The sequence below is a fragment of the Fusarium venenatum genome (genome assembly GCF_020744135.1).
Source record: "Fusarium venenatum strain MPI-CAGE-CH-0201 chromosome Unknown EDB82scaffold_3, whole genome shotgun sequence".
NCBI lineage: Eukaryota > Fungi > Ascomycota > Sordariomycetes > Hypocreales > Nectriaceae > Fusarium > Fusarium venenatum.
This window is the reverse complement of record NW_027072131.1, coordinates 3,223,105-3,247,389: the sequence shown is the minus strand read 5'-3', so window position 1 is coordinate 3,247,389 and position 24,285 is coordinate 3,223,105. Positions and strand designations below refer to the sequence as shown.

Genomic DNA, 24,285 nt, shown 5'->3' with positions numbered 1-24,285 from the left:
CTTGATTCCTAATGCGATCGATAATTACTGATGAGTGAGAAGCTTCTACAGGCTACCATTCGAGTTTCTTTTATTTACCATTTCTCACGGTGGGTTGTATCATGATTTCGATGACGCGACATTGATAATTTTCAAAATCACAACATGTATATACGCCTTTGCGCATTCATCTTTTGAGGAAGGCTTCCATTTCCTGGTGACTCTTGCGGAGGTTTTTCGCATTCGGATCTTACAAGTCTCCGTTACCGACCCGAGCGAATCCTTCCACTTCCATTCACACACCCGCTGATCAGAGATCTAGTTATCTCTCTGATCGACTCGACTCCGACTCGGTAGAAAGAGTCACATCACAGCAAGAACCCACGGAACTTCATAATGGCCGATCTGCCGGCAAAACGTGGGGAAGCGAGCAGAGATATCCCACGTTTATTTCCTAGCCCCGAAGGATCCGTCGCATTCATTCATGCTCATTTATCGCAGTTTGACATAAAGCCGCAAATTCCGTTTCATTGACGTAGTTGAAGCTCAACCCGTGCTAGCTTTCAATTTGTCAGGATATCGCATCGATACCTTCAAAAACAAACTCGCGGAAGCTTGATACGGACGGCTCGGCACATGCCAACCCGTCGTCCCTCAACTCAAATAGATTGATGACGTGAATATTCGAATCAAGTTGACCATGTCATTTGTAAAAAAGACAAAATTACAAAGCAGACCACAAAAAACAACACCACAGCCGTGCGTTGTCAGGCACGCGAGTTCATAACGCCACGAAACTACGTCGTCGAACCCAAAGCCATGCGCTCTCGTTTTCCTCGTCTGGAAAGAGATCATCTATCGATCACATATCTCGCCTTGATACCCAGTAATCGCGGGCCAAAAATTCCCAACTCTATCTGCTATACACACACTTCGCCATCGAGTCTTGGCTTTGTGGGAATTTACGTCACTTCAGGGTATGCATCGATCTTCCAAATTTCCCGATCCAACCGTCTAGTCTATCACTAGAACTTCCGAGGCGACTTTCATTCAGATCGGTACCCTCAGTGACGCAAAAGCGACTCAAAAATGCGAAACACATACTCAAATGGGGAAAATAAAATTTCTTTGTTTAATGGGTCAAGAAGTTTGGTGATGCATACACATGGTGTTTTCGCAGTTTTACAAAACTCCGAATGATCTAACATCAGCGATTGGGCGGCTAGACGATGGATAGAGCGACAACGTTGAGCATCCAGCAATGGATGTCACTGCGGTGCCGGTTCTATTTCTAATAACATTTCCAAGTGATTGGTATTAGATGACGCCAAAGTTTCTTCTGTCGCATTTCTTGAACGAGCAACAGTGCTTACCTGAGAGTCACCACACACACCTGACACTATTGCAGTCGTGCTTCTCACCAACCTCGACAGCTCGAATCGAAGATCTGATCCAATCAGGCCGATTATAGGGGTCCTTCTCGTTGGTGTGCTAGTTCTCTACGCTATTCCTCAAACTCGTCTCTTGATGCGCTTGCTCTTGGCATCGGATATATAGCCAGATAGCGTGAGAAGAGAGCTGCATAGAATGATGTGTCCTTTTTGGACCAAACGGAGGACAACACATCAATATCGTAATTGAAAATAAGCTGATATCAAATTGTCATCCAAGGAGGGTAGTGTTGCCTGGAAATGGGGATGTACGTCTTGCTATAGGTTAGGTACTATACCAACAGAAATTAGACTATCTGGTTTCAACACACATTGATGTTAAAGTAAACTGAGTACCCGACGACGACAATCTTACTAACAGTAAGTCTATAAGAATAAGCTGTAAATATGATAAGATATATGGCATGATAGTGACCAATATACTGGAATATGAGTAAGATGTTGGGTTGCATGCACAAGCATTGCTTTACTAGGCCATTACAAAATGTGAAAGATTCGTAATGACAAGGAAACTGTTTAGAATATTTAAGTGATAGAAATGTGCTTGAAAATAACCTCTGTCTATAGCTTACCTCTGCGTTTATTCAATATAGTTCACTGCGCTGGATAGTTTGTCTTGGTCAAGTTTTGTATTGCAAACTATGAATCGACAGTGCTACACATGAGTTTGGACCTGCACAATACCAGCTGTAGGATTCGAAAAAATATATGTGCTTACATATGACTCGGTGCTTCTCCATTCTTTACATGATGGGCAATATCTCCCTCTTTTCGAACCGGCCTTTCCTTCGATAGTCTAGATGGTGCAACAACCCTTGATGAGGATTTGTGCCACCACCAGCACTTTGCTTACATGTATAATTAGGAGATGCTTTATATAACACTTCAAATAACAAGAAACTTGATTGAAGGAAACCATGTGCATGTAGTGTCTTTTGTCTGCAGTCATGATGTCGGATCTCCAGTTATTCACCTGAATGTGTCGTGTAAGTCGACGAAGCCTGGGCAGGTGGCATGGATGTTGAGAGAGGCTGATACATGAGATACCTACAGTAGTTAATGTAAGAATTAGTAATCTCTTGCTGCTCTCATTCGCCCAATGTAAGGACCCGTAGTATCATTTGAGGATGCAGTCCTTTTGAGCTGGGTGTCTGTAAGTTGTGTAACTCTCAACATCCACTGTCTTGAGAAACGCTTAGTAGAACCGTCAACCCTAAGTAGAATACACATAATCGCCCTGTATCGATTATTTTGATCATATAACAAAACCTCATTCCCTTTACGTACACACAGACTCTCCAGTACACACCCGCCTCTAGGTTAGAAGGTCAAGCGAGTCATGCGACATCAACTAAACAAATCAAGGTGGAACTTTAGTATAGGATAGTAATAGACACCCAAAGCTAATATAAAGGGTCGAGAAACTACACTGCTCGTAATTCCTACCAAAACCTAAACAGTTTCCGACACTTTGAGCATTGCCGCTTGATCGGAGGGGGGCTTATATACTCAAATTTAAGGCTGACGGCCGTAAGCCCCTATGGTGTAGTGGTTTATCACGCAGCTCTTATATATCCAGGATTCTTTGGAGATATGCTGAGGTCGCGAGTTCAATCCTCGCTAGGGGCACCACCTTTTTTGTCTTTTCTTGTTTTACTGTTATCGTGTTGATTTGGTTTTTTTGAAGTGATCTGTGTTCCACATTTTTTTGGATTTAGTTTGATTGTGGTTTGGGTCGGTTACTAGTTACAGTATGAAGAATGCCTCACTTGACCACTGAGAGAACCCAGTCATGGAAATAGTATTAAATGACATTCGCTTTTATCTATCTATCTCAATTGTATTCAAACAACTTAATCCACTTGTAACTTTTGCTTGGTTCGCTTTCGCTTGCCTCCGACTTCCCTTCCTTCCTCCACCTCCAACAAAGCCTCGCGCTTCTTCTCCGACACGAGCTTGAGCGCATCCCGAACAACACGTGTTTCCAGGTTGACGCCCTCTTCTTCCCAGGCCTCCATATCGCGGCCCACTCGCTTCTCGATGGTCAGGGCCAACTCCACATCACGTTGTCCCACAAAGCTGACAGCCTCACCCTTGCGTCCCGCACGGGCTGTACGACCTACACGGTGAATGTAGTCGTCGGGGTCGCGAGGCAGATCGTAGTTGATAACGAGGCTGACTTCAGGGATATCCAGACCTCTGGCAGCAACATCCGTCGCCACGAGAATACGAGCAGCTGAAGCACGGAAACGGGCTAGGTTGTCGATTCGTTGCCTCTGGGGCAGCTTGGAGTGTAAAGACGTGACTCGATGTTCCAGCATGCGAAGTAGATGGTGAAGGTAATCGGCAGTCGAAGTTCGGTTGCAGAATAGGATAACAGTCTTGTCGACATTGGCCTCGGTGAGTAGGAAGGTGTGGAGGTAGTGTTCTTTATGCGTTACAGGAACCTTGATGTACATCTGCTTCAGTGTTGCAGGAATAGCCAGCGTCTGTGTGTCAACTTCGCAAATAAATACTGGCTGCTTGCCCGGCTTGATAGGCATGTCCTTCAAGGCACGGACCTCTGGGGTAATAGTAGCAGTGAAGAGAAGAGTCTGTCTTTCGGTGGCTGGTGGTAGAACTGACAGACATTCTTCCACATCAGGAAGCATACTGCCAGGCCCAGTGGCGTTTAAAAGTCGATCAGCCTCGTCAAGAACCACATATCGAACTCTCCTCAATCCACAGATTGTGTCCTCTCCGGAAGTGCGAATGTGATCTGCCAAACGCCCTGGAGTTGCGATTATAACGTGTGGTCGCCTTCCAATCTCAATTGCCTGTGTTCGCATGTCTGAGCCTCCAGTCACCAAGATAGCCTTGAGACTTTGAGGAGAAGAGATAGCCTTGAACTGCTCGAAAATCTGAAGTGCCAGTTCTCGGGTTGGCGTCAAGACGACAGCAAAGATGGCAGTAGGATCTTCAGACCACTTCTGCAGAATAGGCACCGCGAAAGCAACCGTTTTACCTGAACCTGTTCTACTGCCACCAATGCAATCTCTCCCCTTCAAGATCTCGGGAATACAGCCCTTCTGAATGCCCGTGGGTCGCTTGATAGCCATATTTCCTAGCGATTGAACCAGCCATGGCTGTACATTGAGGGCGGAGAAAGTGGTGTTTGGGTCGGTAGGAGCTTGAATCGAGTTTTTGGGTGCGACTACAGGCTTTGCTTGAACTTTCTTTGTCTCCGTTTGAACATTTCGCTTAATTCGAGAGGGCGCCGTGATGGTAGACAGTACTCTCTTCAACTCTTCATCGTCGTCATCATCATCATCCTCCGGCTCAACGTTTTCATTCTTATCCTGAGATATTTCTGCAGTCCTGCGACGCTTTCGAGATGCGCCGCTGTCGAGGTAATCGGACTCGTCGGAAGATAAGGCGGCACCAGATAGAATTTCTTCGTCTGATGCAGAAGTCGCATGATCTGATTCATCGGAATGCGCCATATTTCGGGATTTACAAACTGCAGGAACTGGTAGAATTCGTCCGAGTGCAAGCTCGCGCCAATGCGAAGTTCGATTCGATGGGACCTGAAATTTTTGGCGGTGACTGGTGTCGTAAAATCGTGGGACCCTTCGACCCACTTAGAACCCCACATGTAGATGTAGACGCGCGCTTACAGCATGAGAAGACACTAAAAACACTAATCACTTGTATACGTGGATGATCAACGGAATGATGCAAAGACTGATTCTCTTGTGACGAATACTAAAATCATTTGTTTTTTATGTTTCATATCAAGTGTCAGTATACATATTTATTGTAAACAATCGGCACCTGTTTTGCGTCTTCAAGGGGTGAGATCGACCATCAAATGCGACAGGGTCTTTGTGACGAATAGGAAGGCATGCCCGGGATGCATTCAGCTGTAATGTTACAGTAGTTGTGTCTTGGATTCCTACTCGCTGGCTGGACATGTCAATATCATTTGTTTTGATGATTGATCAATTCCTGCAGCATGTTAGGATACTCTGTATGTCAGTATGTACTCAGGGGCGCTTCCGAGCATATTTGACTTGCCAATAGGACTTGCCAATAGTAGGGAAGCCCCACTGATTGTCGTAATCTGATGAGTGTTTTTGAAACGATGACACAGAAGAAGGGTCGTCGGCACATGAGTGAGACCAAGTAAAACAAAACAGAAGAGTGCATATCCAAGACACCAAGGATTGGGGGCCATAGCTTAAAACCTGAAATTCGGTCAAATGTGACGACGGAAATGACGATGCGTGTACCACCACCAAGTTACATATTCAATCTTTGGGTGGTTTATCGGTCCATGGATTTTCTTTCATCTTCTCGTATAGCAAACTCTTGGCTTTAGATAGAGGTCCATGCGAGTTGAGTCGATCATGTTCATCCCCACCATCCATCCATCTTATCCATGCTCATTGATCTGATCATGCTTGGACTGTTGGTTATCGACCATCGGTAATACCTCGCACAAGGGACCTCGGGCATAGCAACCAGCGTACCACCCTTTGTGCTTGTATATACCGGATCTCATAACAATTTATAATCGTACGCGTGTTTGCAAGAGTTTGGCGAGAATCTGAGACAAGACCCAAAACCACCAATCCACGGATAGTCCGTCTCTCAGGGTTAACCTTAGTCTAGACAGTAACAGCTCAAGCTTCATCCCCACTCAAGCCTAGCGCCCAATGCTTACAGGGAAGTTGAACCGCTCAACGCCCCCCGCGCCGCAGACAAAGAATGGATGAGCTCAGGTACACTGCAGGGGTATCTTCCACTGAGCTTGAGGGGTCATAGGTGCCCTAGTTCCCAAGCGCCCCCCGGGTCCAGCTGTCCATCAGTTCAGCACAGGCAGTCACCTCAGTCACAAGCCCACTCAAGGGACCCGATCCAATCAATGCATCTACCGTCAACGCCATTACCAGCTTACGCTTCCTCTTTTCTCTCATTTCTTGGTCTCGTCCTCTCTCATCTCATCTTTTCTCTTTCTCCTGGCTCTTCTCGCCTCGGCTTCATTTGCTTGACTTGACGACGTGTCGTTGGTTGACACGCTTTTTTGTCATATTGGACCCTGCAACTGTTCTGGGTCTTGCTGCGGAATACCCAATAAATACCTACCTTGCATTTTATATCCACCCGCCTCGAATCGTCCTTTCCCCGCTCTTTTGCGTGGGCTGTTGTTCTCCTGCGCTTGCCTCACCTTCTTCGACAACGACTTTTGTATTTCAGTCTCGCTTTGATAACTTGGTTGATCACTTCCAAACGCTCGTTGTGTATTTTATCCAACTTTGGTCATTAAGGAAACCGTAAAGTTGCTTGGACGTTCTTGTATCTCTATATTCCAAACACCCGACGACGCTGGCCGCTCGACGACTTTGCCGCTACAAACCCGATTATCCGAACCGATTGTCCCCAATATTATATATCTTGTCTTGGAGAAGTCCTCGGTCAACCACAAGGACAATATCTTCTGGCTATAACTCACCACTCACACCCACGCCATCCGCAAACTGTAGTGACCAGCACTATCCTCAAGATGGCCGACCAACAGTCTCAGGGCACCGACCCAACTCCCCAACTTGTATGCTCCCATTCACCTTACCTGTACAGCTTGAGCTACTTACTTACGAAATCATAGCAACAACCTGCCGCTCCTACTCCGATCTCTCTCCCAACACATAACTCTGGCCCCTCGCCCGTCCCTCTTCTCCGACCTGCCATTCCCGGCGCAAGAAGTGGCGGAGCTCGCACGCCGAGACTTGGTCTTGCTATTCCCCCATCACCCAATGCCAAACCAGTAGGCAACCAAGGAGCACTAGCAGTTGCTCCCTCAAGGCCACCGCTGCCAACGCTACACCTTGCAACTCCCATGGGTAGCCAAGTAGCTCCCCAAGAACAACTCCCTCGATCTCAATGCGCCACTCAGCCATCAGCAGGTGGCGGTAGCGAGAGCAGCGCTGCTCACTCAAGGTCCGGCAGCTTTGGTCCCCTGGATGGCCGGGCAAGCAACCCCACTTCTGCAGGATCTCAATACTCAGCTCTATCCTTTGCCTCTCAGTATGGCATTGGTGTATCAAGGCCCCAAGGAACCCCAGACCCTGTGTCTGCTGTGGGATCTATGTATTCGGAGAGAAGTGAAGGTGGCGTTTCCATGGAGCGTGATGGAAGCTTGCAGGGACTGGAAGCTTTCGACAAGCTAACTATCGAGAAAGCCAGAACTCTTGATGTCGATGATCTCGATGAAGAGGGTTGGAGGATCGCCAGTCTTGAAAAGAGAATTGTCGAAATCGGAAACCTTGGTGAGGGTGCTGGTGGCGCCGTCACAAGGTGTAAGCTCAAGGGTGGTAACACTGTTTTTGCTTTGAAGGTGAGAGACGACTTGGGATGCAAGCGAAGTTTCGTTACTAACAATATCTAGGTCATCACTACGAATCCGGATCCCGACGTAAAGAAGCAGATCCTCCGAGAGCTAGGATTTAACAAGGAGTGCGCTTCAGACCATATTTGCAAGTATTATGGTGCATTTGTGGACCCATCTACGGCCACCATCTCTATCGCAATGGAGTTCTGTGAAGGTGGCTCCCTCGACAGTATTTACAAGGAAGTAAAACGCCTGGGAGGCAGAACGGGAGAGAAAGTGCTGGGTAAAATTGCCGAGGGTGTTCTCGGCGGTCTAACATACCTGCATACCCGACGAATCATTCACCGCGACATCAAGCCTTCCAATATCCTGCTGTGTCGAGATGGCGCCGTCAAGCTTTGCGATTTCGGTGTCTCGGGCGACTTTGGTACCAAGGGTGAGGCCAATACCTTTATCGGCACCAGTTACTACATGGCCCCTGAACGCATCACGGGCCAGTCGTATACCATTACCTCGGATGTCTGGTCGACAGGAGTTACTCTTCTTGAGGTCGCCCAACATCGATTCCCGTTCCCCGCAGATGGCACCGAGATGCAACCGCGTGCCAATCTCATCGATCTCCTTACCTACATTGTTAGGCAGGATGTGCCGAAACTGAAGGACGAGCCTGATATGGACGTGTACTGGAGTAATAACTTCAAATACTTCATTGAGTGCTGGTAAGTTACCTGAACCTCATTTATATGCTCACTTGCTGACATCGTTAAAGCTTGGAAAAGCAACCCAACCGCCGAGCTAGTCCCTGGAAGATGATGGAGCATCCATGGATGGTTGAGATGCGCAGCAAGCGCGTTAATATGGTGAAGTATCTTTCTTACGTCTGGGGTTGGGGAGACCAGCCCAAGGACTCTTAGAAGAATTCACGAGCCGCTCAAGCCTCTGACGAGCAGAACTTCAACCCAACCCAAGAAGGCCAGGATACCAAGGAACCTCAAGACACTCAAAAAGCAGAGATTGCTGAAGAAGTAGTTGAAATGTGGGGGCAGCTTGGGTTCGTTAATCGAAGACATAGCTCTGAACCATGAACACTGTTTCTCATATCATCAACCGAAGCAGACAAAACTATACTTTGCGACAACAGTTTTGTCTACGCCCACGGCGACGCAAACAAAACTGGGCCTTTGTCGTGAACATCTTTCTACTGCTTATCTCAATTTATAACCAAGGCCGTGGCCTGGGGGATTCGCAGCCACATGGACTTGCGAAGAATTGTTCAAGTTACAAGAACATGGAAACATAAGTGCCTGCAACATTAGCAAACTTTGAGTATTGGATATTGGTCAAGAATGGGTTATGAGGCAGTGTATTAAAACTCAGCGAAGTGCGCATTGAATAGACGCCATGTCTGACCGCAAGCGCATCAATTTTTATTATATTCTCCCACTTCAATACATGGGTATCAAACTTCTTGGCTACATGACTTTCCCTGCATAATCCAATCCAGACATCAAACAAGTATAGGTACTCTACGCATTCCTCTAAATTCACTCGGAATCCGCAGGTGGGTCTCCCATTAGTTCTCGCAGGGCGACAGTTGCATATGCACTGCGTCCAAGCTGGAACTTGACAACTACTGCGATCTTGCTGGGCTCCTGGACAGCAGGAGTAGCCTCGGAAGTGTTATCCGAAGGAACTGCCTCTCCTTCACGGACTTGACCACTGGCATCTGTCATCTCAACCTCGGTACTGTCCTCAACCTTGGTCTTTTTAGCTGTCGAGTCGGACTCGGCATCCTCTCGAGAGCGCTTTCGGTTGGCTGCCTTTGAGGCTTTGATGTTATCGAGATCGGTCGGGTGCATCTGCTCCGTATCGTCGGAGTATGCGCGGACCTCAGCAGAGGGTGTAGCGAGGAAGCGGTTCATGATCTTACGGTATCGGCCGGGCAGACTGAACTCGCGACGCATACGGCGCATCTTGTAGGGATCGAGGTTTCCATTCTCGTCACGTCCCATAAACTCCTTGTAGAACTCGCCAATGTCGTTCTCAGGGTAGACAACATCGTAGCCTGGTGTGGGCAGTACAATGTCAAAGATGGTGTAGTTACCGCTGGCCGCTTCCTCGGCTGTAAGTGGGCGAGCACGAACAGGAGTGTCCTCGTCGTCCTCAACGGGGTTAATGATGTCATCGCCGTCTTGGTCCTGGCCGCTGACGAGGGGTGTGGTCTCCGCCGGCGCAATGATGAGATCGCCAGGAATGACGCTCTCGCCGTGGAGCTCCCATCGACGGCTGGTAACGTGGTTCCAGACGTAAGACTGGTAGGCATGAAGATACATTGAACGAAGTCCACGGGTAATATGAACCAGTGACCCAATAAAATCACGTCGAGACTGAGCTCCTTGTCGGTTCAGATGTCTGAAGATACAGTTCTCGGCAGAAAATCTTCGCGGCATAATGTCAATGGCTCGTCTAACGTCCTTGTTTGTGAGGAAGAGCATGCAAGCTTGGTTTCGTAGGTATTCATCTCTCTTGGAAGGCTCGTCAGGGATCTCGCCCGCCTCGGCCTTTTGTGCGATTTCGTCGTCGTAGTGGAGCAGCGATTTGACTGCCTCTTCGTACTTGTCGCCTAGAATAAGTTGACCAACTTGGTGAGTGCCAACCTCGTGGGTTCCAAATCGCTGGTGACCAAAGTAGTTGATCCAGCCGTGTTTGTTCATATGACCCAAGGAAGAATCAACATTCTTCTTCAGCTTTTCGACCTGTTGAGCGATGGACTCATCGCTAGACTCGCCAACTATCTGGCAGTTCTTAATAGCAATAACGAATTCGTTACCTAGAAGCTGTCCAAGGTAAATTGGCTTATCCTTGTACTCATAGTCGCCAGTCGAAACACCCCAGATTCTACCGTTGATACCGGCAAGGTTTCTAGGTCGCATGTACCGCACTGAACATCGCTGCACTGTCGAAGCTCTACGGTCCTTGGTTCCAGCGTATCCGATGACTTGGGGCTTGACCTTGAGGAACCGGGAGATCTGGTTGACGGCATCCATAGTGTCCCGATTCTCCTTGAAAAGGGTGAAGTGCAGGTACTCGCCAGCTGGCTTCTCATCGCGGTCACCACCTCGACCCCCACCACGACCGCGCTTCTTGCTGTTGGCTTTTCGTGGAGGAATAAGAGTCGCGATGATAGCACCGTCGTCGGCGGTGTTGGTGTCTATGCGCGACTTGAAGATACGTCGAATCTCCTGGTGCACCTGACCTCGCTTTGCTCTGTCGTCCATGGCCTCTGAAGTAACCGTCTTTCTCTTGTCGTTATCGGGACCTGCGCCAGCCTTGTATACTTCGATCAGCTCTTGAGCAAAGCGCTGGTCAGTCAGGCCTTCAAGAATGGCTGCATCCTCAGCCGAAACTTCGTTGACCTGCTCGGGCTGGGTAGCAGGCTTGGCCTCGGTCGCAGTCTCGTTCGAATGTTGCTTCTCAGCATCTTGCGTAGGCTCTTCTGGTTTGACCTCCTTGACTTCGGACTTGCCATTGGCCTCCTTTTTTACCTCTGTCGCCTGCGACATTGTTAGCGCGTCAGAAAACTCGCAAGGCACAGTAGCACTTACTGGTGCCTCTTCACCTGCGATGCCAACTTGTTGAAGGTGCAGAACCGAACCATCTTCGTTAATCTCGTTGACTTGGAAGTCTGAGAATCTGTACCAAGTTAGTCTCCCCATTACTGGTCTGAAGATTGACAAGGCGCATACCTGGTGCGCATCTCGCCAGTCCATGATATCGCCAAGGGTGTTACGCGCTGGCTAATACCGATGGACCGGGTATAGGATGTAGTACCGCGCGCTGTGTGGTGATTTTGTTCCGCCATTGTGACTATTACAGCTGAGATTGAGCTGTATATCAATGTCGGTGCAATGTTGCGACAGCTATGTTTGTTTCGTCTCGATAATTGCTTGGCGGGGCAACTTTGCGATCTGTATTTTTTTCCTCCGGCAGTATTTCGACAATGGTTGATTAAGGAAGGCGGTGATGAGCTTGAATGGGTGAGCGAGTGCAATGGGGTACCTCGAATGGCAGGCGGTCAAAGCTGGAATATTAGAAACGATAGAGCGACCAGATACTTCTTATTATTTGTTTAAAATTCTCTTGTAGGCGTTGAAAAGTCTATAACTAGTTGCTGTAAATAGAACACTTTTATATTGAGGCAAGCTTTGGAGTCTATTACTGGTGTCTGCTTGGTCACGTTGATATAGGCACAAATCTAAACGTCTCAGCATTGTAGGCTGTACATATCTACCTTTGATGAGAGCTGCATGCCAATCTTAGTATCTCTACTTTAATATATATAGAACTGTTTCCAATAACAAATATGTGCGTTCGTCTTTCCCAATATTAAATAAGTATTCAAACCATAACCCAGTACACCAGTAGACCGATACAAGGATAAGATGTGGTAGTAGCTCGAGTTCGACTAGTGGAATATGGGGAAAAAAGTGCCGAATGTCAGTCAGTCAGAGCAGATTGTATAATGAAATTAGCTGAACATGTTTTTGAGACATTCCTGAGGCTCCTGAGGCTCCATTTAATAGATAGTTCATGTGGCATAATGGACCCCTGGTGGATATGGGCCTTCTCATGCATTACATATAATAATTGCCGCGCAAAGAGCGGTCATTTTATCAATCAATCAAGTCAGTAATCACATCTTGAAATGAGAACACACTAACAAACCATGTCTCCTCAACATTCAGAAGCCGGATAGACCCCCTCTCTTGTACGAGTCACTCAAAGACTGAGAAAGTTGCCCGCATGACAAGTTTACTTTTAGAATTTGTACTTGTACTCAATTTGATACCTTGCTTAACTGCCTACTAGGTAGACTCTGCCCGGCACATCGGTTAATAACTCGTCCATTCATCCATTCATTCACTTGCAAGGGTTGTTTTTTGTTGCGCACGCACTTGCGCACACGAGATGTGATCCGGATCCAACCGCCCCTCCTCTCGCTCTCTCACTCTCGTGCTCTCTTTTCTCTCCAATTTTCATCTTCTCTCATCACTTACTTAATTAACAAACAGACCAAAGTAAGGCCACCTTGAACCTGCCTTGGTTACCGGCCTGGATGTTCTTGTTCCGCCTTTCCCTCGTGAGGAAAACCGAAAAAAGTCTTTGCCCAAGTTGCCTTCCAGTCGCTTCTTGTCCCTGCGGTTGACTGCATCGGGCCCGCAATTGATATGTCAATCATGAGCCGTAAAGACAAATGTCGGAAAAGACCCTTTTATTGCCATACGTCTCTCTGCGTTGCTTCAGCTTGAACTTGGAAGGACAAGATTGATTGTCTGTCATCATAACGCAAGTGCAACTCTTACTTTAGTCGAGTAACCTGGGTCAGGAGCAATCCGCTCTACCTCTTGTACCAAAATGCCAGTAATGGACGGCGGATCAGCGGTACCAAATCGCAACAGCTACAGCCAGGTAAGGAACGACAACCAAATATTGATTTCCTACGACCTTGTATTCATTGTTATGTGCAATTACCTACCTAGCAACTGGGTTGCCTTGTATTGTTCTTCATTGCATTGTCTATAATAGACATACTTGAGAGAATCTTTGCATCTCGTTCCTCACTCTGCAATATTGTCTATGCTTTACTTTACTGCAAAAAGCTGATAGCAAAGCCCACAGACGCCATTGGCTGCCCGTCTTGACCGTGAGCGTCGGCGTTGGAGCTCAATCAATGATCAGGCTGACTTTATGTCGTCCTCCAAAGGCAAAAGCAAAGGTAAGCATCTCAATTCACCTACTTTGGGCACAGTTTAGAGACACAAACCGACTCACAACCCATAGCCCCTGCAACCAGTTCTGAACAAAAGCCTCAGCCTCAATCGCAGCCCGGGCCTTCTACATACAGGAAACCGCTACCCCCTAGAACAGGATACGATGCAGATGTGCTCCGTGAGATGTGTGACACTGTCCGCACTAGTCTGCACGAGGGACGCCCTGAACCTCGGTGGGAAGAAGTCATGGGATTTCTGAAAGCAGTTTTGAGGGACGAGAATGACGGTAGTCGTGCCATAGAATTCGAGACCATCCGGAACACGCACCTTGACAAGCTCATATCGGATATAATGGATCCGAGATATCGACATCCTAGGGTACCCACGAGATTTGCAGCGGATATTCAGCTGGTGGAACGGTTAGAGCGCAAATGGATCGAGCGGTTTCGAGGTCCCTACTTTCACATCGAGGAGCACCGCTACCGCGAGTTACCCAAGAAGGGTCGGCTTAGAGACGTGACGCCGAAACTTGATGCTGAAAATCCTGAGGACCGCTGGCAAGCCAATAATGGTGAGACACTATCAGAGATGGAGGGAAATCTGGAGATCGAACCTGGGCAGTAAGACACTCCAGTCTTGACAAAGCGAGCTGTTACTAACATAGAGGCATAGCTGGTGGCTTAATTTGGCTTGCGCACATCGGGATGGTATCGTTGATAGCAACCGCGAGAAACCTACCAAAGGGAAATACGGAGTTGCCGCTTTGCCGTTGCTAACTGGGCAAGAGAATATTGATTACGATGACGGAGCCATAAGATATATCAGACAAGGCAGAATTGCAGACATTCATGTCTCGCTAATATCTCAAGTGGGTGCCACATTTCGCATCCTGCGCGGCTATCACCTCAGAAGCCCTTTTGCACCAAAAGCTGGTATACGTTACGATGGTTTGTGAGTTTGTCGGGCATCCATACCATAGCTGCCACTCTCTAACAGACAGCAGATACACAATACGCCGATATAGTCAATGGTTTAACGAAGTCAGCGACCGGCACCATATGATGTTAACTCTGGAACGAGTGAGCGACCAGCGCCCAATAGAGGACATACTTAATATACCCCGTCCATCTGAGGTAGATGACTGGAACCTCTACCAGAAATACGAGAGCGAGTTAGTCAAACAAAAGAAAGGGGCAAATGCTTTTCTGGATTAGAAATTGAAAAGGGCACAGGAGAATGTTGACTTGGAGGAATACCGGCGGTCCAACGACTTTCGCAACTCGCTGGTTTATAGGTTTAAGAAACAAGGGCTTCTTTGATTTGGTAGTGGGAGGATGATAGAGCAGCTGCGCTGCACACTCGCAAGTCTCGATACTGAAATGAAATGCTACCAACACGAGATTAAACATTTAATCCTTTTCAAGTTTACAAGCGAAGTCTTATAAATACAAACCATCCATCAGGAATTAAAGAGGGCACGGTCACATCAGGAAGTCTTCAAGGGTTCATGCCATGGCGGGGCATGACTTCACCCCGCCACCAAAGCTACCTGCTGTACTTTGGCTACAGCAAATCAGGCTCTTCTTCCTCTTACACGACAACCTCTAACAGACAAGATGGGCAAAAACGACAAAAAGGGCGCGGACAAGGGCGGAAAGGCAAAGGGAGGAGACAAGGGTAAAGATGCTAAAGACGCCAAAGACTCTGGCTCTGGCGGCAAGGCAAAAGGTGCTCAGAGCATCAATGTCCGTCACATCTTGGTGAGTTGACTCGTAAAGGTTTCACTCCATCGTAACAATACTGACGAGCTTGAATCAAAAGTGCGAGAAGCATGCCAAGAAGGAGGAGGCTTTGGCAAAGCTAAATGATGGCGTCAAATTCGACGACGTTGCGCGAGAGTTTTCTGAGGACAAGGCAAGACAAGGCGGTTCACTAGGTTGGAAGACCAAGGGTAGTCTGGATCCCAAGTTTGAAGAGGTGGCTTTCGCTCTTGAACCAAGCACGACCAACAGCCCCAAATTCGTCGAGGTCAAGACGGGGTTCGGATATCACATCATCATGGTGAGTTTTACCCATGTCCAATATGTCTTGGCACATCATCTAACATAGACGACCAGGTGGAAGGACGAAAGTAGACAGCTTAAGCTCAAGCCCATCAATGCATTGGTCACAAGAGATATACACGAAGCAATTTGAAAGTCGGATGATGCCCAAATTTTTTTTATTCCTCTCAATGGCCATGAGACGTAAGGCCTTAAAACCGTTTTAGATGCCAGTCGAAGTGGCTAGAGTACAGCACGTATGTGTCAAGCGGTCATGAAACCAAGTCCGCACCTCTAATCATCCTCACATCCAACGCCGCTTAAGACATTTACTGCTCGGTCTGGAAGTAGTTCAGGAGGATAGATCGCTCCTGAGACTCCTCACCCCAGTCCTTAACAACGACGCAAGAGCAGTTGACAACCTTGCGAGCGTTACCCTCACGGTCGAGAACGCCTGTTGAAACTTGTTAGCACTTCCGGGTTCTGCTAGTTGCAGTATGGGTTGTAAAAACGTACAGAGACCGGCCCACTCGCCGAGCTGCTTGCCGTCGGGGATCTGAATGAGAGGGATGTTGTGCTCGTTGCAGAGAGCGACAACAAGCTTCTTGTAGGCCTCCTCCTCGCAGTTCTCGTTCAGGACACACATGTGAGCCTGGCGACGGTCAAGAGCCTTGGAAGCCTCACGGAGACCACGAGCAAGACCATCGTGCATGAGAGAGAGCTTCAGGACACCCTTGAGAGCATCGAGAATGGACATCTGGCCCTTGGGGGCATCGCCGGAAACCTCAACAACATCGGCGACCTCGGGGGTGTTGTCTTCTACGTCCGACTATAACGAGAGAAAAAACATTAGCCAACATGTCGACTTTTTGGTAATTATTTTCTTGTTTCCCCCACTGACGTCGCAGATTGCTTCTCCAAGTCGCATTTCCGGTCTGGACAGAGCAATTGGCGAGCAGAGGCGGACCAATATCAAAAACTCACCATCTTGAATATTTTTTTCTCGTCGGGCGATCCTCGAAGATTTCTATGTGTATCGAGGAAAAGTTGGAAGGGGGGGTTAAGTCGTGATCTGGAAATGTCTTCGTTTAGTTTGACTGGGATTTGCCGAAATCTAAACGAAGAGTGCGCAGACCCTTAGGGCAAGTGCACGGACCCACCAACCACACAGTTCCTTCCCCATCCGAGGTACCGGTTTTTTTCCTCTTTGTGATTTTGAGCTTCCGTTCCTTTACAGTCTTCATCAACCGACCAAGTCAAAAAAAAATTTGAGGTATGTATGACTTACGCTTGCAGCGAGTCGAATCAAAAAAAGGATGATGCCTTTCACCATGGCAAAAGGGTAGCAATCGAGGGTATTGTCGTCAACCGTGAAGAAAAGACCGATCTTTTCAACAAGGGCCGGAAATACTTATCACAAACTGGCGACTGTATCCTTGATACGCTTCTCTTCAGCACTGGGCGGCAGAACCCTCGCGATCGATCGTTGAGGGCACTCTCCTCGCTCAAAGGCCCTCGAAAGGCTAACACGAACTTTTGTCAGATACCTCATTTCCCCGTCCCGACTTGAGAATCTCCTCAAAACACCGCAAAAATGGTCCGCACTTCCGTCCTCCACGATGCGCTTAACGCCATGAACAACGCCGAGAAGGCTGGCAAGCGCCAGGTCCTGATCCGACCTTCTTCCAAGGTCATCATCAAGTTCCTCACTGTCATGCAGCGACACGGCTAGTATGTGCTACAAATCTTTCATATCCGTCTTTCCCCTCCGATTTCGTGTTAGTCTCCACTATTCGATATGGCAAAAATGGTCGACGGTCCTATCTCACCATGATCCAACCACCATATGTCTTCGAATACTCTCCTACCCCCATCATTCGGCATGATAACTAGGGCGACCGTCGATACTGCCCCACGACTCAGCCCCTATAAATTGCCGATAGATTCAAACTCGGAGACTTACACGTTTTTCGGAATCCTTCTCATGATGTCTAACGTTTAATCTCTCGAAACATAACTAACATCCCTATGGTATTGGCGAGTTCGAAGAGATCGACGATCACCGATCCGGCAAGATCGTTGTTCAGCTCAACGGCCGTCTCAACAAGGTCGGAGTTATCTCTCCCCGCTACAACGTCCGCCTCTCCGAGCTCGAGAAGTGGGTTGTCAAGCTGCTCCCTGCCCGTCAGTTCGGCTACGTCATCCTCACCACCTCCGCCGGTATCATGGACCACGAGGAGGCCCGCCGCAAGCACGTCTCTGGCAAGATCATTGGCTTCTTCTACTAGAAAGGGACGGGAAACCAATCAAAAAGTGATTTAAAAACAAACAGGCATTCTCGGCGTTAAGGAGGATGATGACTAGGACCGATGCGATTATATAGCCAAGTTGCTTGTCGCACACGCGAGCATACCAATTGAACCTTTGCGAGATGCTCAAACTTATTTTTCATATGCAATTGTGATATGTTGAACGCTTATACTTTGCTTATCCGAATTAGAGGTGTATACAATTCTTGTAGTACAAACTTGCCAGCAAATGGCATTACTATTCACTATCTGGTTCAGCTCATAAAAAAATCATATATATAATCTACTCTGTGTCTATAAATATTCTTCATTAACCCCATATCATGGTTGGCTGTCCAAGCTTGACTTAGCACCAAGAGGTTCAAGTCGTTGTGCCAACAAAGTACCTGCAGCGCCATTGTTTTCTTAACCAAAACCAGCCAATTAAAGTGCATCAGCCAGGACCACTGCACTACCTCAGACGTCTCATATCAATATTGAGCTTCACCTCGAAACATGACATTGACTTATGATTTTATGACTCCTGAACCTTCTTATTGATTTATTTTTGGAAAAAATTGACTTCTTACTGGAACGGTCGAAACTTGCGGTCGCCGTTTCCTTGCTGCATCGACTTGCATCTTGTGTTTGGCATAGAAGCCATACATAAACATGATTTCTCTGCTATCATTTCGCGCCTCTCAACGGCGTCAACTGTTATCCGTCGCAGCCTTCACATTTTTCTGCTTCTGTGCTTATACTCTCCTCAGGATTCCACCCGAGCAGACAAGACACTATCAAATAAAAACGAAAACACCCTTGGAGCCTTCATCATCACCAGGGGCAGTATCACAAAAGGAACAACTCGTCGAGGGAAGCTCGCAGCCAAGACAAGCTCCCACTCCAGAAAATCATCCTATAAGTTATCTTACGAGCAATGCTCAACAAGAGCTGGAACAAATCAAGGCTCGGCAGTCCAAGACGCTTGATGAAGCGGTCAAGGAGTATCGACGACGATATGGAATGCCACCACCACCTCATTTCGACAAGTGGTTTCAGTTTGCAAAGGAAAATAATGTTAAACTGATTGATGAGTTCGACACTATATATGACCTGATTACACCTTTCTGGGGATTAAAGCCCAAAACCATCCGGTCTCGAGCCAGGGAGGCATTGGGGTTTGACAACGGGTTGATTGGAGTGTCTATTCGAGACCACAGAATCACCTATATCCAGAACGGTGTCGATTGGCAGCAAAACGCTACAAAAGGAATGATGAACAAATTTCTCAAGTATCTCCCGGATATGGATCTTGCATTCAACTTTCATGATGAGTCCCGTGTTATTCTGTCCTACGAGGACTTGACAAAATTGGTAAAAACAGCTAAGGAGAAGACCATGCCTGCAGCGTTTTCGAAATTACAACTTGCCAATGATTTTACTCAAACAAATGAGCAGTTGCATGATGGGAAGTCGTTCGAGGAGACGACTCTGACACGATTCAACTCTTTTGCCCACCAATCGACCTGGGCCCATTCGCGCCTTTCCTGTTCACCAGATACACCAGCTCGATGTCTCGAAGAAGACGAGACTGTTGATTATCGAAGCAAGTACGGCATGAGTGATCTTGGGTTCGTCTACAACACAACCGCCATGTCCGATATCTGTCTATCACCCAGCCTCAAATCCAACTTTGGTTTCTTTGGTGGCCCAAACACATACAGGATTGTACAAGATCTCTTTCCTATCTTCTCACAATCCAAGATCTCGTCTTACAGCGATCTCGTATATCCTTCACCCTGGGACTGGGCTGGAATGGTGGAATATGATGAGGAAATGGATATGGAGTGGCCTAAGAAGGAGAGCAAGCTGTACTGGCGAGGTTCAACCACAGGAGGATATAGCCGTGATGGTCGCTGGCGACGTCAACACCGTCAGCGTCTTGTTCAGAAGCTTAATGCACGGGATCAAGCCCAGATTCTTACGAAGCAGGATAAACCGTCTTGGGGAGCCAGCGAGGTTCCTCGAGGTGACTACAGCGACATGGTTGACGTCCGCTTCTCTCATATCGGTCAATGCGACCCAGGCGACTGCGAGGCACAGCGGGCATTTTTCAATGTCACCGAAGCTGTCGATCAGCAAGATGCGTGGTCCTACAAATACCTCCTCGACATGGATGGCAATGCATTCTCAGGCCGTTTTACTGCCTTTCTGCGCAGTCGCAGTCTGACGTTCAAGCTCGCCGTGTTTCGCGAGTGGCACGCTGAATGGCTCAAGCCATGGGCTCATTACGTGCCACTAAGTATTCAAGGAGATGACTGGCTCGAGGCAGTTCGTTTCTTCGAGAACGAGGAGGCTGGCCGTCAAGAAGGTGAACGCATTGCTGCTGCTAGTCGAGAGTGGGCAAACCAAGCTGTTCGCCAGATCGACATGGAAGCATGGTTCTTCCGCTTGATGCTGGAGTAAGACTCCTCCCTGAACACTTTATTTGTGCCCTCCCAAAGAAATACTAACATGATGCAGATATGCTCGGGTGATAGACGACAAGAGAGAAATTATTGGCTACGATCGTAGCAGCGCGAACAACAAGCTACCCAAAGACAAGGTCGCGGAATGAATGGACTGAACTTGGCTGAACGATACACGTGTATGGATTATGAGAAATAGAGCAGAAGGTGGGATATTTTGACTTGCGAGGCATGATTGGCGTTATGATTGATTGCATCAAGATATCAACATTATATATAAGCAAGTCTCAGAATAGAGCGAACATAGTGTTTACAATATCAAATTTTACTAGGCCTGAAATCTATAATTAATGAGTCATGCGCCGCAATCCTTGCTTTCGCCGAGTACACACTCCTTTCTCTATCCTCAACGCGGTCAGGTCTTGGATCATATGCCGCTGAATACTCTTACGCGACATTTGTGTTTATTCCTTTAAAAGGCACGACTTCCTGATGTTACCATCAACATCGCGTTCGATGACCACCTATTCGTCATCCTCACCTTCTGCATCGTGCTCCTCAGAAACCGACCTTGAGCGACGAGCCGCTGGGCTGCTGCCCCGGTGGTCAACGTCCTCTTCGCCTTCAGCATCCTGGCCCTCGTGGTGCTCCTCCTCTTCTTCGGCAGGTCCTCCACCAAGAGGATGATCATGATGCGCCTTTATCATCTCACGAACCTCCTCAGTGGGGTCCTCGACAGTGATGTCAAGCTGATCGATAACTTGCTCCTCCTCGGCAATACCGATATTTCGTGCAATATTCTTTGTTCGTTGAGGTCGGACAGTAGATTTCTGCTGGACAGGATAATAGTACACAGCCTTTTGGTTGGGGTAGAATGTGTCTTCATTGTACGATAAGATGATCTCCTCGTCATACTTGGTCGCAGCTTCGAACTCGACCTCTTGAGCCGTCTCATAGCCTCGGAGTCGTCTAAACTGAAAGCAGCCGCCGGCATCTGATTGGTGAGTGTAGAGTTCATCGTCGTTGTGGTCGGCATCCTCGACATCGAATTTGCGACGGAAGCGTTCCCCAGCAGTAGCTGAAGCTGCCAGGTAGTATTCGTAGTTCATTGTATTCTGAGGCTTCGGAATGTTGTCGGGATCTTGCTCGTGGGCTGCCACAGCTGCTTCGTACGCCTCTTCTTCTTCTGGTGTTCGATCGATAGGCTTAAACAAACCGCTCAGAAGACGTCTGTCGTACTGTTTTGCGCTGACCACAGGGCCCTGGTGAAATTTGATCGTGACGTATGCGCCAGTGTCCGGGAAAGCATCGAGATCGGGGATAAGAGGCGACACGTCGACCACCTTGAGGTTTTTCTTGCTGGGATGTTTGGCGCGTTTGGGGTCGTTGAATTCTTGCTCTGCGATTTCGAAGCCCTTGTCGATCTTGCGCTTGATGGCATGAGGAGAATCGGCAGCAGGTTCCGGAACACGTTTGTTCCTGTTGGCTTTCTTGAGCATGGCACTAGGAATAGCTCCATCCTTGCGCTTCGAGCTGCCTGAAGAGATGTATTCTGTTCGGCGAAGGAAAGAAACATTGGCCTCGGCGGCCTTCATCTTTCCAAGAGCAGCGATGGGTCTTAGGAGCGGTCGATCATGAGGGTGAAGAGTGGCAGGATGGGCAGGAGCTTGAATGGCTGAGCAATAGTCAGTATTACCAAGTTTTAACACAAAAAAAAGCCAACTCACATCGTTCATCGCCATCGAAAACGCCAGGCATTCCCACCAAGTCAAGGGGCATTCCGAGCTCGGCGTCCGCCTCAATGTTCAGCGGTTGTTCCCTCGCAAGACGCGAGGCGAAGCCTGGCGTCGTGTACTGTCCACTCGCAAGACCAGTATTAGGGATATCGAGCAGCTTCGGGGGATGTGGTGGCGGAGGGAGCGCATTGGAGTATCGGATTCGAGCGATGAAGTCCTGGTGAACCATGCGCTCGCCGGGGCGAGAAGCTGAAGATGACATGATTATAGATTTGGCGATGACCGCCTGGTTAACGATTTGGTGTAATTAATATCGTCGCGATGTGTTTAGAAGATGAGGGAGCGCGAGTCGTTGTTGGTTTTGGGTTGTAAGTTGACTGGAGAAGCTTGAGCACGAGCGCGGCTGAGGCTCGAGGTCAGGAAATATGAGAATTGCGGCGCGAGGCTACTGGCTTGTCCAAGCTCCACGCCTGTGTATATGTATAATCGCAAATACTGAAACGATGCAGCAGAAATACTGCCTAGATTAATTGGTATTAATGTAACAAATTAATTCAATTCGCGCAATCCAAAGATTCATAATCTCATGGTATTCTCATCAAACCTGTATACTTGTTCCAAAGTAACAAATAGATCCCACATTGTACTACCACCGTTCATCGCCACAAATACACTCACCATATCCATACTGCATAATTGCCAGATATTTTAATCATTTCAATTGTCATTTTCATTAAATGCCTCGTCTTCGCTATTTTTTCATGACCCCAAGCCCAGTCAAATCTATAGCTAGGGTGCGTTCGTTCAAACTACCCATATCCGTTATCGCCGAATCCCATTTGAATTTGCGTTATAGCCCATCAATTCTGCCTCATGATTGTAATACACGCCTCGGAACACACATCGTATTATAGTGCAGCTTGATAAAGCTGGCCTTCGTGGTAATACAGGACACGCGGGTATCTCGTGAATCGAGCCACCTGTCGTGCTGAAGAAGAAAATATCCTGGAAAGCTCTGGTTGTTTACGAACTGTTCTTGGCGTAGTTCTTCTTGCCAACGGTGAAGGGAACGTAGCGGTACTTGATCATGTGCTGGATTTGCTTGCGCACTATAGATAGTCAGCTTTGTAGTTATACGTTTACACAGGCCCAACTTACTGGTCAAGAAGAAAAGGATGAACCAGTACATGACCAGAACAGGCCAGAAAACTGGCACGTTGAAGACCTCGAACCAACTGCAGGTAAAGCCGATGACAATGGCTCGGGTGGCCCAGTACCAGAACTTGAACTCGGGAAGTCGGCGGATGAAGGGCTTGAACTCCTCGTCGGACTTGGTAGGCAGGGTGCCTACAGAGCCGTCCTCCATATCATTGTCGGCTTCTTCATTGGAGGGATCGAATTTGGGCTGCAGGAAAGCAAGAAACAGATTCAGAAGGTAGATGCCGAGCGCATAGGCAACTGAACATCGATTAGCATGGTTGTCAGGTGAGAACAGGAACTAAGGACCAAACATACCGATGTACCAGCCCTGCGCAACCAAGATTCGCAGGAAGAAAAGCACGAGGCAGACAACTGTGCCGACCCATCTATAGAGAACGAAAGGGGTTGACTGGTCTAGCAAAGCTTGGTATTTCTATATCAATCGTCAGAAAAGTCGCAGGATGCGATGAACGGCGTTCAAAGACATACTCGCTGGATCCTTGAGGTGTGGACACTGACAGCCTCGAAGGGGGTCTGCTCAGGCTCTGGCGCATTCATTTTGAATAGAGTGTATCGATTCGCGGCTGTTGATCGAGGTAGGTCGTTTCTCAGTGAAGATGTCGCAAGTGCCAACCAGAACTTCGAGTCTGATCGTGCGTGGGAGACAGCGACTATAGTTTCGCTGGATTGAATTGGTGCGAAAGAAGGAAAAGGATGGCGAAATCACGATTGTAGAGATAACCAGGCTTCGAACTTTTGTTGGAAATAGAGATACAGCCACGTAACGGAAGGCAGCTAAAAACAACCGGCGCTTTACCGGACAAAGGAGAACCGTTGACAGGCTAGACAGGCAGGTTGTTTGGTGGCCTCCCTTGTTAATCTACAATCTTATTGGTGATTAAAGCCAGATTGCTTAGGTCCTGACAGGCCCTGACTCCTGGGGAGCCCCCTTGGACTAGGATAGACCCCACATATGGATG

General features: G+C 47.9%; 11 protein-coding genes and 1 non-coding gene across 12 annotated transcripts; 6 read left to right on the top strand and 6 right to left on the bottom strand.

Moving 5' to 3' along the window:
• The first annotated feature begins 2,964 nt into the window (after nt 1–2,964).
• EDB82DRAFT_t226 lies at nt 2,965–3,059 on the top strand. Its single transcript has one exon. It is a non-coding gene; the product is annotated as a tRNA-Ile (tRNA).
• A 155-nt stretch (nt 3,060–3,214) lies between these two features.
• Nucleotides 3,215–5,173, bottom strand: EDB82DRAFT_506059 (ATP-dependent RNA helicase DBP8). Its single transcript, XM_025727320.2, has one exon. It carries the CDS (start codon nt 4,910–4,912, stop codon nt 3,284–3,286), a length of 1,629 nt encoding a protein of 542 aa, XP_025581799.1. The 5' UTR covers nt 4,913–5,173; the 3' UTR covers nt 3,215–3,283.
• Nucleotides 5,167–5,676, bottom strand: EDB82DRAFT_506058 (uncharacterized protein). The gene has a single exon (XM_065608755.1). It carries the CDS (start codon nt 5,644–5,646, stop codon nt 5,428–5,430), a length of 219 nt encoding a protein of 72 aa, XP_065463946.1. The 5' UTR covers nt 5,647–5,676; the 3' UTR covers nt 5,167–5,427.
• A 1,299-nt stretch (nt 5,677–6,975) lies between these two features.
• Nucleotides 6,976–8,714, top strand: EDB82DRAFT_477473 (kinase-like domain-containing protein; the record flags this gene model as incomplete). Its single annotated transcript, XM_025727318.1, has 4 exons — nt 6,976–7,020; nt 7,078–7,806; nt 7,858–8,519; nt 8,570–8,714. The coding sequence occupies 4 exons, from the start codon at nt 6,976–6,978 to the stop codon at nt 8,712–8,714; spliced, it is 1,581 nt and encodes a 526-aa protein (XP_025581797.1).
• Nucleotides 8,715–9,222: 508 nt separating this feature from the next.
• Nucleotides 9,223–11,893, bottom strand: EDB82DRAFT_236710 (pseudouridine synthase). The gene is made up of 3 exons (XM_025727317.2): nt 11,547–11,893; nt 11,406–11,493; nt 9,223–11,354 (listed from the first exon to the last, which is right to left on the bottom strand). The coding sequence occupies exons 1-3, from the start codon at nt 11,660–11,662 to the stop codon at nt 9,345–9,347; spliced, it is 2,214 nt and encodes a 737-aa protein (XP_025581796.1). The 5' UTR covers nt 11,663–11,893; the 3' UTR covers nt 9,223–9,344.
• Nucleotides 11,894–13,215: 1,322 nt separating this feature from the next.
• Nucleotides 13,216–14,785, top strand: EDB82DRAFT_526830 (PUA-like domain-containing protein; the record flags this gene model as incomplete). Its single annotated transcript, XM_065609165.1, has 5 exons — nt 13,216–13,269; nt 13,480–13,576; nt 13,642–14,191; nt 14,244–14,522; nt 14,575–14,785. 5 exons carry the CDS (start codon nt 13,216–13,218, stop codon nt 14,783–14,785), a joined length of 1,191 nt encoding a protein of 396 aa, XP_065463945.1.
• Nucleotides 14,786–14,886: 101 nt separating this feature from the next.
• Nucleotides 14,887–16,015, top strand: EDB82DRAFT_236991 (peptidyl-prolyl cis-trans isomerase PIN4). Its single transcript, XM_025727315.2, has 3 exons — nt 14,887–15,331; nt 15,393–15,632; nt 15,689–16,015. The coding sequence occupies exons 1-3, from the start codon at nt 15,188–15,190 to the stop codon at nt 15,704–15,706; spliced, it is 402 nt and encodes a 133-aa protein (XP_025581794.1). The 5' UTR covers nt 14,887–15,187; the 3' UTR covers nt 15,707–16,015.
• On the bottom strand, nt 15,778–16,821 carry EDB82DRAFT_506044 (40S ribosomal protein eS12). Its single transcript, XM_025727314.2, has 3 exons — nt 16,598–16,821; nt 16,130–16,442; nt 15,778–16,067 (listed from the first exon to the last, which is right to left on the bottom strand). The coding sequence occupies exons 1-3, from the start codon at nt 16,598–16,600 to the stop codon at nt 15,943–15,945; spliced, it is 441 nt and encodes a 146-aa protein (XP_025581793.1). The 5' UTR covers nt 16,601–16,821; the 3' UTR covers nt 15,778–15,942.
• Nucleotides 16,822–18,115, top strand: EDB82DRAFT_506042 (40S ribosomal protein S22). The gene is made up of 2 exons (XM_065608754.1): nt 16,822–17,344; nt 17,646–18,115. The coding sequence occupies exons 1-2, from the start codon at nt 17,208–17,210 to the stop codon at nt 17,899–17,901; spliced, it is 393 nt and encodes a 130-aa protein (XP_065463944.1). The 5' UTR covers nt 16,822–17,207; the 3' UTR covers nt 17,902–18,115.
• A 105-nt stretch (nt 18,116–18,220) lies between these two features.
• EDB82DRAFT_506038 (glycosyl transferase family 90-domain-containing protein) lies at nt 18,221–20,673 on the top strand. The gene is made up of 2 exons (XM_025727310.2): nt 18,221–20,363; nt 20,425–20,673. Exons 1-2 carry the CDS (start codon nt 18,574–18,576, stop codon nt 20,516–20,518), a joined length of 1,884 nt encoding a protein of 627 aa, XP_025581790.2. The 5' UTR covers nt 18,221–18,573; the 3' UTR covers nt 20,519–20,673.
• On the bottom strand, nt 20,674–22,544 carry EDB82DRAFT_506036 (RNA polymerase II-associated). The gene is made up of 2 exons (XM_025727309.2): nt 22,097–22,544; nt 20,674–22,044 (listed from the first exon to the last, which is right to left on the bottom strand). Exons 1-2 carry the CDS (start codon nt 22,365–22,367, stop codon nt 20,894–20,896), a joined length of 1,422 nt encoding a protein of 473 aa, XP_025581789.1. The 5' UTR covers nt 22,368–22,544; the 3' UTR covers nt 20,674–20,893.
• An 80-nt stretch (nt 22,545–22,624) lies between these two features.
• On the bottom strand, nt 22,625–24,269 carry EDB82DRAFT_506035 (Rer1 family-domain-containing protein). Its single transcript, XM_065608753.1, has 3 exons — nt 23,795–24,269; nt 23,621–23,738; nt 22,625–23,563 (listed from the first exon to the last, which is right to left on the bottom strand). The coding sequence occupies exons 1-3, from the start codon at nt 23,861–23,863 to the stop codon at nt 22,977–22,979; spliced, it is 774 nt and encodes a 257-aa protein (XP_065463943.1). The 5' UTR covers nt 23,864–24,269; the 3' UTR covers nt 22,625–22,976.
• Nucleotides 24,270–24,285: the final 16 nt, after the last annotated feature.